The sequence below is a fragment of the Cricetulus griseus genome, assembly GCF_003668045.3.
Source record: "Cricetulus griseus strain 17A/GY chromosome 1 unlocalized genomic scaffold, alternate assembly CriGri-PICRH-1.0 chr1_0, whole genome shotgun sequence".
NCBI lineage: Eukaryota > Metazoa > Chordata > Mammalia > Rodentia > Cricetidae > Cricetulus > Cricetulus griseus.
Genome location: NW_023276806.1, coordinates 65,678,601 through 65,690,838, shown reverse-complemented (window position 1 = coordinate 65,690,838; position 12,238 = coordinate 65,678,601). Strand labels below are relative to the sequence as shown.

The 12,238-nt window shown below is 42.1% G+C and overlaps 1 protein-coding gene and 1 non-coding gene across 15 annotated transcripts in view; both read left to right on the top strand.

Annotated features, from left to right (window-relative positions):
• The window catches only part of LOC100771675 (GON-4-like protein), a 61,673-nt gene that overhangs the window by 21,207 nt on the left and 28,228 nt on the right, over positions 1-12,238 (top strand). For all 14 annotated transcript variants that reach the window (XM_027393179.2, XM_027393178.2, XM_035450501.1 and 11 more), the window contains 3 exons: positions 1,954-2,146; positions 8,415-8,516; positions 9,777-9,817. In XM_027393179.2, the coding sequence (XP_027248980.1) occupies positions 1,954-2,146; positions 8,415-8,516; positions 9,777-9,817 (336 nt within the window). The remainder of the gene's footprint in view (positions 1-1,953; positions 2,147-8,414; positions 8,517-9,776; positions 9,818-12,238) is intronic.
• Positions 1,393-1,556, top strand: LOC113833141. Its single transcript, XR_003480694.1, has one exon. It is a non-coding gene; the product is annotated as a U1 spliceosomal RNA (small nuclear RNA).

Genomic DNA, 12,238 nt, shown 5'->3' with positions numbered 1-12,238 from the left:
TGAATTCCAGGTCAAGCAAGGCTATGTTGTAAGACCCTGTCTCAAAACATTAAAACAAAGCAAAACCAAAACCAAAACAACCCCGTTCAGAAAACCTCAAAACTGTAGTAGCAATGCCTGTCATCCACTTAGGAGGTATGGGGTGGGAACCAAGCTAAAGACCAGCTTGAGCTCAGGAGACTGACTCAGAGCATAGGACACAGAAGATGGTGATTTGACACCCATATAGTCTCCCATGTTAGGGGAATGTACTAGGGAAAGCCCAAAAGGAAATTCTAATTGAAAAGTAATGCTTTACCCACCCACCCCTTTTGTTGAGACAGGCTAGTGGCAGGTGAATCTCTTTGGGTTAGGGGCCAGCCCAGTCTAGATAGACAGTTCTAGACCAATTAGGGCATGATAATTAAGATGTTGTCTAAAATAATAATAATGTTAGTAGGATCATGTTTGATGCATTTCAGAGCTGCAGGGAAGATTCAACATATGCAAATCAGTAAATATAAGCTGTGTAGTGGTGTCTCATCCCTTTAATCCCAACACTGGGGAGGCAAAGGCAGGCAGAGCTCTGTGAGTTCAAGGTGAGCCTGGTCTACCAGTGAGTTCCAGGATAGCCCTGGGTGTTACCCAGAGAAACCCTGTCTTGAAAAACCAACAAAAAAGAAAACTAATGAACATAATGTGTGATGTGAATGTATGTAAAGATAGAAAGCACATAGAGTCATAGCCATGGATGTGGGAAGGCTTTTGAGAAAATGTTGCATCTCTCCCTACTGTGAATTTGATATTTCTTTTGTGGGTAATGAAATAATTGTGGAATTGGTTATATTACATAATTTAGTGAATATATTTTAAAAGTCCACACTTTAAAAGTATAAATGTTTGGTATATAAAATATATCTTTCAAAGCTTTTATAAATGCTCTTCAAATGTTTAATTTAAAAATGTTGACTGGGTGGGGAGATGGCTCAGCAGTTAAAAGAGTGCTGGCTGCTCTCATAGAGGACACAGGTTTTGTTTCCAACACCCACATTGTTCTTTACACATCTGTAACTTCAGTTCCTGGGTATCCAGTTCCCTCTTCTGTGGGCATTGCACACATGTGGTGTGCATATATACTTGCAGGTAACTCTCTCTTTCTCTCTGTCTCTGCCTGTCTCTCTCATAAATTACAAATTATGTCTTAAAAAATCATTTATTTCAGTGTATGAGTGCTCTATCTGCATATGTGCCTTGATGCCTACAGAGGGCATCAGATTCTAATGTAGATGGTTGTGAGCCATCATGTGGTTGCTAGGAATTCAATTCAGGGCCTGTGGAACAGCAGACAGTGCTCTTAACCTCTATGCCATCTCTCCAGCCCCTAAAAGATAAGTCTTAAAAAAAAAATATGTCATACTTAGTTGGCAGGGGATAAGCCATGATCACAAAGGTGTTTAGCCCAGGGCAAGGCTTATCCATTGCATGTCAGATGTGCTGAACCCTGAGATATCCCCAAAGCTGGAAAACTTGAGTGCATAATTTGTGGTAGTGGGGAACTGTGTTGACACTCTCCCCTGTAGAGAAACTTAAATATTTATTAAAGAAAAATATTCAGACAACCAAAACCTACAAGAATTTAAAACTAGACTCAGAAGAAAGTAAATCCCCATCATCATAGTTTTGTTTGTTTGTTTTTGTTTATTGAGGCAGGGTCTCGCTATACAAGCCTGGATGTCTTGGAATTCAGTATGTAGACCAGCCTGGGTGTGAATTCACAGAGATCTGCCTGTATCTGCCTCCCAAATGCTTAATTAAGGCGTGGGCCACCATACCCAGCTGGAAAGACAGGAAACCTATCCTGTCTTGAGGAGAGGAATTGGTTTTTAAGTAGGGTGTGTTGCAGAGGGTGGAGTTTGGAGAATTTGGAAGCATTATTTTCACATACTGGATGCTTTTTCTTTCTCCTTTGGCCAGCCCATGGAGGATAGTCTGATTGCATTCAGAACTCGGTCTAAGATGCCCCTGAAAGATGTTCCTCTGGGCCAACTAGAAGCTGAGCTTCAGGCTCCAGATATCACCCCGGACATGTATGACCCAAATACAGCTGATGATGAGGACTGGAAGGTGTGGCTGGGGGGCCTCCTAAATGATGACGTGGAGAACGAGGGTGAGTGATTTTGTTTGCAGTTATCAATTGCTCAGTTTTACTCTATCTTTTGGGTGGGAAATATTGTTATAATTTGGAAGCTTTAGTAGTGGGTTTTTGAGTGGACATGTTAGCTCAGATTTGTCATTTCAGCTGTTGAGGAAGTTGAATCTGGTTGGCGCTGTAAGACATGAGGCTATCCTGGGGAACTTAGTGGCTCTTGTCTCAAACCAAAGGAAGAGACTGGAGAGACTAAGCCTATAGAGGTCATTGGGAACAAATGTACTTAGCACTAGAAGGCAGCTGTGTTTCATTTCTAGCCCCAAATCTCAAACGAACAAAATATATAAAACCATGCATTCAAGGCTATATTAAACTGTGCACTGAGAGACTATGTCAAAAGGAAAATATTGGTTTAGGAGAAGAAAGGGTGTGTGACAGGATTAATTAGGGAAATGAGCTGAAGATTTCAGGAAGTGAATAGGTGATAATTTCTTTCTTTAAAGCTGCATCATATGTGCGTGCGTGCAATTGTGTGTGTGTGCGTGTGTGTGTCCATCAGGACATTTACCACATGGGTAAAGAAAACCAGTGATTAGGAGGGATGGTCTCTGGATCAGCTCTGCCATCTGACCTTTCTCACACCTAGCAAATAGGGAGCGATGTTAAATACGGGACTTTATCAGATTTTACCATGTATGGATTTGGAGAGATTGCTCAGCAGTTAAGAGTCCTGACTGGTTTTTGAGAGGATGTGAGTTATGAATCCTAGCACCCACATTATGTGGCTCACAACCATTCATAGCAGTAGTTCCAGTGCAGCCATTGACTCTCTTAATCTCCTGGGGCACTAGACACATGGTATACACATTCACATGAAGGCAAAACACTCATACATCATGTAACAAGAAGTCTTAAAATTTTTTTTTAAATATCCTTTTTTTTAAAGATTTCATTTATTTATTATGTATACAACATTCTGCTTCCATGTATATCTGCACACCAGAAGAAGGCACCAGATTTCATTACAGATGGTTGTGAGCCACCATGTGGTTGCTGGGAATTGAAATCAGGACCTCTGGAAGAGCAGTCGGTGCTCTTAACCTCCGAGCCATCTCTCCAGCCTTTAAAAAAATTTTTTTTGTGTGCCGTGTTAGTCTATTTTTATAATATATGTATTGCCCTTTTTTTTTTTCTCACAAATTCTTTGTACCATCTAACCTGCCTATTCTTAAAAGCCAGAATCTTAAAGCTGGGCAATGGTAGTGCACATCTTTAATCCCTACACTTCGTATGAAGAGGCAGGGATCTCTGAGACCAGACTCCAATCTGGTCTACTGAGCAGGATCCAGCACTGCCAGGGCTACATAGAAAAATCCAGTCTCAAAAACAAATCAAAAGACAACAAAATTAACCTTGTTTTATGTGTGTGCGTGATTTGCCTGAATGTGTGTATGTGTTCCATGTGTATCTGGTGCCCAACTTGGGTCGACATGTAACCGACTTTTCCAGTCCCGACCACCACTTCCCAAATACCCGGCCATTGCTTCCCAAATAATTGATTCAGAGGCTTAATATAAATTATAAATGCTCAGCTGCTCAGACATGTTACTAGCTAATTTTTACACTGAAATTAACCCATATTTCTATTTATGCTTTTACCACATGGCTCATGGCTTGTTACCTTGTTGTTTACATGTACTGCTTGCTCTGTGGCTGGCTGGCTGGAATCTGTCCTCAGACTCTACAAATTCCTTCTCATCATCCTTAGTTTGTTCACACCGCCTATACTTCCTTCCTGGCTACTGGCCAATCAGTGTTTCATGAAACCAATCTTTAAAATGTAGATGATGATTGCCGGTGTTGGTGGTGCACGCCTTTAATCCCAGTACTCGGGAGGCAGAGGCAGGTGGATCTGAGTTCGAGGCCAGCCTGGTCTACAGAGCGAGTACTAGGATAGGCTCCAAAGCTACACAGAGAAACCCTCTCTCAAAAAACCAATAAATAAATAAGTAAATAAATAAATAAATAAATGTACAAGATGATTATTTCACACATTTCTCTTTTTAATATTTTTAAAGTTTTATTTTTTGTATATAACTTTTTTACCTTATATATGTATCAATGTATGTCTGTATATATGTGTTTATGCATGTATGTATGTGCAGCATATGTAATGTGTGCCATGAGCCCCATGGACCCAATTGCCCAGAGCCCGAAATATGGTGTCATGTCATAGCCCTTGGAACTGGACTAGGAAATGGTTGTGAGCCACCATGTGGGCACTGGAAAAAGGCCCTCTGCAGTCAGTGCTCTTAACCACTGAGCCATCTCTTCAGTCCCTCAGTCTCTTTTTGTTCAAGTCACTATTCTTCTTTCAGGAGGATGTTAACAGTGTTTAGGAGGAGCTAACTTATAGCAGGGTCGAGTTGTTGATTTCCTGTTTGGCTGGTAATTGGACATGGCTTCTATCTCAGGTTGTCTGTTGGCTACATTCTGGTTCCTTTAGCTGCTTGGTCTAGGTGCTTTGACCAAATTTGAATTGAACTGGCAGTGTGGACTAGTCTTGGGCCTCAAGGCAATTAAGGCCACCGTCTGACAGCTGGCAGTGCTCTGGTGGTGAGGTGTCCCTGGGTGGGAGTGGTCTTGGATCTGCCTTGTTGGAAAGGGAAGAAGAAGAGAGTCTGGGAGGCAGTGGTAATCCCTGGCAAGCAGGTTCAGAGCTTGGGCAACTTGAGTGAAGGAAGGTCAGAGAAGGGAGCAAAAGTAGCCTACTTGGGTCTCCATTGCCTCACAGGCAGGCTCCCAGGAAATTGGCAGGTTAGAGTCATTTAAGTCTAAGAGTTCATGACCAGTGTGAGTTTTATAATGGTTGCAAACAAAAGGTGTGCATTCCGGGCAGTGGTGGCCCATGCCTTTAATCCCAGTCATCTAGAAGCAGAGGCAGGTGGATCTTTGTGAGTTTGAGGCCAGCCTGGTAATACAGCAAGTTCCAGGCTACATATTAAAACCCCATCTCCAAAACCAAAAAACAAAAGTGCATATATTTTTATTTTTAACAAAACGGGTACACTTATTATGAAAAAATTAGTGTAGGCTATAAAGCAGAGTTCCATTCTTTGTTAAAGTTTTTTTTTTTAATTTTTGTATATGTGTGTATGTGTGCATATGTACATGTGGTTATTCACATAACAACATGGAAGTGACCTCTGGAAGGCCAGCTAGTATTTTTTTTAACAATTGTTTTATTTTTAAGACAATTTTTTCCTTTTAAAACAATTTCTTATTTGGAAGAGTTTATTTATTTTTATTTTATACACATTGGTATTTTGCCTGCATGTACATCTGTGTGAGGGTATAAGACCTTGGAGTTAGACAGTTGTGATCTGCCATGTGGGCGCTGGGGATTGAACCCGGGTCCTTTGGAAGAGCAGCCAGTGCTCTTAACCACTGAGCCATTTATCTAGCCCCGATTTTTTATTTTTAAACCAGTCTGTTGTCCCGTGTCCCCCCCTCCCCCCCCACTCGCCGCCAGCCATTTCTCCAGCCCCTCTTTTCTATTTTAATGGATACAACATAGTAAAGAGTATGTTGTTCCCACCAGGTAGTGGTGGCCCTCACCTTTAATCCCAGCACTTGGGAGGCAGAGGCAAGTGGATTTCTATGAGTTTGAGGGCAAACTGGTCTACAGAGCGAGTTCCAGGATAGCCAGGTGTACACAGAGAATCCTTGTCTCAAAAACCTAAAAATGGGGAAAAAGTCATTTATTAATTTTTAAAAATATATATTCTCTCTCTCTCTCTCTCTCTCTCGTCTCTCTCTCTCTCTCTCTCTCTCTCTCTCTCTTTTGTTTTTTGAGACAGGATTTCTCTATGTGATAGTCCTAGCTGTCCTGGAACTCGTTTTGTAAACCAGGCCTGTACCTCCTGAGTGCTAAGATTAATTGTATTTTGTTTTTCTTCTAGTTTTTCAGCCACACTTTAGGTTTTCAGTAGTAGCATGTATATGATGTGCACACTCTTTTGTACTGGGTGATTATATATGTATGTTACTACTTTTCTCATGCATGTACTGAATATTGGTGTGATACTTTTTGTTCACCTTTTTTCTGTATATATTTTTGTCATGCTATGACATCATAAATATCTATATTGATGTTTTACGAGTTTGTGTGCAGTTGGAATCAAACCCCAGGACTTTGTACTTGTTAAGAAAATGCTGTGGCACTGAACTGCTTCCTCAGCCCCAGATGTCAGTTACAGGTCTGAGTCGGCTCCACAAGAAACCACTGACTACAGCCACTCTCTGTGGAAAGAGACAACAGTTTTAATGAAGAGTAGAGGGCAGGGCCAAAGCTTCTTGTGTTTAGACGTGGGAGGGGACACAGCTCAGTCCCTAGAACAGCCCCGGGCTCAGTCAGACAGAGGAGGTGCTGGCAGTCACTGCCGGGCAGAGTGTTCAATGCTGATTAAGAGCTACTGAGTTGTGCTTAGGTTTCTGTTTCCTAGCAACACCAAACACAGGTAGGACCTGGACCATCCACCCTAAAATATTGCCACCAGCAGCACAATTTGGGAGCCTGCCTTGGGTACCTAACACAGAGTCCTTTCCTAATTGTTGGAAATTTGTCTTCTTCCTTTTTCCACTATAATATCATTGTACAAATAGCCTTTATGCCTGGTGTTGGTGGCGCACGCATTTAATCCCAGTACTTGGGAGGCAGAGGCAGGCGGATCTCTGAGTTCAAGGCCAGCCTGGTCTCCAGAGCAAGTGCCAGTATAGGCTCCAAAGCTACACAGAGAAACCCTGTCTTGAAAAACCAAAAACAACCCCCAACCAACCAACCAACCAAACAAACAAACAAAAAACAAATAGCCTTTACATAAAATGTCTGTTTGAGGCCATTGAGAAGACTCAGGGTAAAGGTGCTTGTTGCAGTCCTGACTACCTGTGTGCCATCTCCAGAACACACATGGTGGAAGGAGAGAACCATCTCTTCTGTAGATTGTCCACAGATCTTGACACGTGTGTGCCACACATACTAAAATTTGCAAAGTAGAAGAAAACAGTTTTTTTCTGAGACTAACTAATCAGAGTGTGACTACTGAAGTCACATGTTTTGCTGCTTGATGACATTGAATGCTGTTTGGAGGAGAGAGGGATCCTGGCTCAGAAGAGAAAGCCAGTAGGACAACAAGTCAGCTATGGAAAGTGATACAAAGTATTGGGGGAAAAATGTTAACCTAAAAGTCAGGGAAGGTGTGGCATTCCTGACAAATGCCTGCAATCTTAACACTTGGGAGGCTATGTAGGAGGATCCTAACCTTGAGGCTAGCCAGGGCTACACAGTAACTTTGAGGCTGGCTTGGGTAACTTAATATGACTCTGTCTCAAAGAACAGAAAGAAAAAAGCCAAGGTCATTGAGATGAGATGGCTCTGTGTAAAGGTGATTGCTGCCAAGCACAATGACCCCAGTTCCATCCTGGGACTCACATGGTGGTAGAAGAGATTTACCTTCTACAAGATGTTCTCTGAGCCCCACATGCAAGCTCTCTTAATCAGCGTTCTACTGCTCTGAAGAGACATCATGACAAAGGCAACTTTCAAAAGAAAGTATTTAGTTGGGATCTTGTTTACAGTTGTAGATGGTGAGTCCATGACCATCATAGTAGAGAATGGTAGTAATCAGGCAGTCATTGCACGGAATTAGTAGCTGAGAGCTTATATCTTATTTGAAAATTGGAGGTAGAGAGACTGGGCCTGGGGTGAACTTTTGAAACCTTAAAGCTTACCCCCAGTGACACACTGGCTCCAATGAGGCCACAGCTCCTCATCTTTGTCCAAAACAGTTGCATCAACTGGGAAGCAAACATTCAAAACATGAGTCCGTGAGTGCCACTCTCTTTCAAACAACCACACATGCCAAGGCTTTCACACACCTGTACACAAACTAGTTCAATGAAATAAAAAAAGAATATGTATGCTTATTGGAAGGTTCTTTAATTTTTTGTTTCTACAGGTAAAGGTTCAAAGCTGAGGTCTGGGCATGGTGATACAGTGGTGCAAGCCCATAATCTTCCAACCTAGGAAGCAGAAGCAGGCAGATCTGTGGGCTTGAGGGCAGTCTGGTCTACTTAGTGAGGCCTGGGTCAACTAGAGATACACAGTGAGACTGTCCCAAAAAGCCAAGGGAAGAGAGAGGCAGGCACATACATACACACAGAGGGAGAGACCCTGTTTGGGGGGAAAAGGTAGAGTTTGAGAAACTGTCTAAAATATTTCCCCTAGATGAAGCAGATGATGATGATGATCCAGAATATAACTTCCTGGAAGATCTCGATGAACCAGACACAGAGGATTTCCGTACTGACCGGGCAGTGAGAATCACTAGTAAGTTAGTTGGTTCACTATTGTCTTTTCCATATGTCTTTGTTTACTCTGTAGACCTTTTGCAAGCTGATGGCTAATTCAAATATAGACAATTAAGTTTATTTCTGTAATTGTTTAAATTTAGTGTATATGTAGAAAGTTGCTATTTACTTGTACAGCTTATAGTCCTATTTTGGCATTTATTATTTGGCAAGGCTGTATTATACATTGAATGCCAAAATGGATGTGGACATGGCCAGAGGCCTTGCAGGCAATGAGTAATAAGGGGATAGAAAGTGATAGGTGCAGTGTAGGTTGCTTGAGGAATGCCAGTTTGTTGAAAGAGGTTGTCCTTCTTTAGAAATCTTAGAAAAGGATTCGGAAGATGAGCCACTTTAGCTACCAAAGCAGGATTAAAAGATTTTCAGTGAAAGGGGACAGAATAGGAAAGGCCTGTTGCAAACAGAAGAGATCTACCAGCTGGAGAGGCAGGTTCAGCTGGAGGAGAGGCAGGGTGGGGCGGGGGTCAGTTCTCTTCCTAACATGTTGGCCCCCAGTATCAAACTCAGATGATTTGGCTTCATGACTGTTAGCTTTACACACTTCAAAATGGAAAACTTTTTTTTTTAATTAAGTTTTTTTTAAAGATTTTATTTATTATGTATACAATGTTCTGCATGCATGGATGCCTGCATGCTGGAAGAGGGCACCAGATCTCATTATAGATGGTTGTGAGCCACCATGTGGTTGCTGGGAATTGAACTCAGGACCTCTGGAAGATCAGCCAGTGCTCTTAACCTCTGAGCCATCTCTCTAGCCCTGAAAATGGGAACGTTTTAATTTACTTGTTTTATTAGCTAGCTCTCCAAGTCTATGTTTGTTCATCTTGTTTTGCTTTTGAGACAGAATCTCATTGTCTAGCCATAGTTTGCTGCTGACTTAAGTAACTCGTGTGGTATTGACTCTGAACCGCTATGTTACAACACTGTCCTGAGAACTGCTTTTATTATAAAATGATTGATCATTTTCTATGTATATTTCCACTAGAATTTAAACTTGATGGAAATAAACTTTTTTTTTTTCTTTTATGTATCCCAAGCATCTTGAGCAGGAATTGAAGCACGGTTGGTGCTTCATAACTGTCTTTGAGTTACTGCTTGAAGAACGGATATGAGCATTTGTTCAGATGCCTTGGGAGAAACATACATCATCTCCATAGATGTCTTCCTTACTGCAAAATGTAATTTAGTTCCACTAACATCCTTCTTTGCCTTTTCACAGAAAAAGAAGTGAATGGGCTGATGGAAGAGCTATTTGAAACTGTGAGTAATGATTTTGAGTGAGTAGCTTTGTGAAATTCCTTAGTAAGCTCTGTCCTTTGCTCTTAGCGATTTTCTCTCCAGCAGAATTGTCTGGCTGTGCCAAGACTACAATGGCCAGGGAATTCTGAGTAATAGACTCTGGATTATCCACATGTAGTTAACCCTTGATTATCCTCAGCTATTGCTAGCAGCCTATCGGTGCAGACTGTCATTTGGGCAGTGATCATAGAGACATGGTTTTCATAAAATTGTCTCTTGATTTTAGGTTAGACTGGAGTGGGTGGTTCCAGAGGGGAGTAGCGGGTAAATCTGTCTGTCTAAAGGTATTTGAGGTGTGTGAGGAAGCTGGAGAGATGGCTCAGTGTTAAAGCGCACCTGCTGCTTTTCCAGAGGATCCAGTGTCCAGTTGTTTACAGCTACCTGTGATCCTAGCTTCAGAGGATCAGACACCCTCATCTGGCCTTCTTGGATACTCCACTGCACCTCTCTCTCTCTCTCTCTCTCTCTCTCTCTCTCTCTTCTCTCTCTCTCTCTCTCTCTCTCTCTCACACACACACACACACACACACACACACACACACACACACACACACACACACACACACACCCGAGTCTGGCTACTGTGGAGATGGCTGTGTTGGTTATGTGCTTGCCATACAATCATGAGGAACTGAGTTCATATTTCAGAACCCACATAAAAGTCTGTGTTCTGGTGTGTGCCTGTAATCCCAGCTGTGGTGTGCACAGAGAAGTAGTTCCCTGGAGCTCATGAGAGATCAGATTTAAGACGTGATTTAGGAGTGGGCTGGGTGGAGGGGTGGCTGTGAAGGTGGAGCTACACATCCTGAGCTGCAGAGTCAGCTTGATGGTCCATGCCATTGGTCCGTGGCAGGCAGAGTAGGGTACTAAGCATCAGGGTGGCGCATGGCTCTGGCCACAGCTTCAGCAGTGTTTGTGATGGCCTTGGCCCCAATCAAGGAGGGAGATGGCAGCCCCTCAGTGGAGGTGTTTGAAGGGCAGTCCAGGAAGAGGGTAAAGGACAAGAAAGGTGGGTTGTTTGGAGTTACTGGTATGTTTAGTCCTATGTGTTCTAAGACCCACCTGGGCTGTTTTTGTGGAGCGATGAGGGGCTCTGAGGGCCAAGAGAGTGTATGTGGTGGCATGTCTGAATGTTAGAGATGTCTGTGATGGAAGAGTGGGGTTGAGCCCACAAGGTAAGGCTTGTCTCTTGGCTGACACAATGGGGACTTTGGGAAGGAGACAGATTTGTTACAGGATGATTCTTTGATGTCTCTTGTTGGGAATCATGGGCTGTAGAAGTTCTCTGTGGTGATAGACAATGGCATAGTAAAGATATTACAGCCTGGCTTCCAGAACTTTTCACAACTCTGAGGCTGTGCCAGATGAAAGTCCTCTGTCCCTCCCATCTTCCACACCTGGCTCTGAGCTGAGGGGCCCAGTATCTCCTTACCTGGGTCACTTAACTACAACCTTGACCATATTTCTTTAATAAAGAGTATGGTTTGTATCAGAAAAGAAAAGAAAGGGATGGAAATAAAGGAAAGACAGCAATTGAGGAAGATAGCCTACCTCACACTGTGATCTCTCCATTCCCATAACACTCATATTCATACATATGTCACACACTAAGGTATTTCTGTGGAAGAGAATGAGTTTTGAGTTATCTGTTCTCTCTCAGTTTAAAAGTTGACCAGTTGAAAGACTTTTTTTTCTTTTTTAAGATTTTACTTATTCATTATGTATACAACATTCTGCTTCCATGTATATCTGCACACCAGAAGAGGCCACCGTATCTCATAACGGATGGTTGTGAGCCACCATGTGGTTTCTGGGAATTGAACTGAGGACCTCTGAAAGAGCAGTCAGTGCTCTTAACCTGTGATCCGTCTCTCCATCTCGAAAGACCTTTTTTTTAGTATTTTTGTCATTGCTAGTATGGGGCTTTGAGACCCCTGAAGTGAGATTAGCTCCATTTTAGCTCTGATTTTTTTTTTTTTTACAAAAATACCAATTTTATTTTAATTATTTTTTAATTTTTGAGATTATAATAAAATTACTTCATATTACTCTTTCTTTCCTCTCTTTAAACCTTCCCAAAGACCCCTCTTTGTTCTCTTGCAAATTCATGTCTTCTGTTTTCATTAATTGTTATTATGTGGGCATGTATGTATGTATGTATGTATGTATATATGTATGTATGTTCCTAAATACATAAGTACAACCTGTTCTGTCTTTGTAATATTACTTGTGGGTATGTTTTTAAGGCTGACCATGTGGTATTAGATAACCAATTGGTGTTCTCTTCTCTGGGCAAGACTATTTCTCCCAGTCCCAGCAATCCTTAATTGTCTGTGGTTCTTTGTGTAGGGTTGAGATCTCATGGGCTTTCCCCTGTCCAGC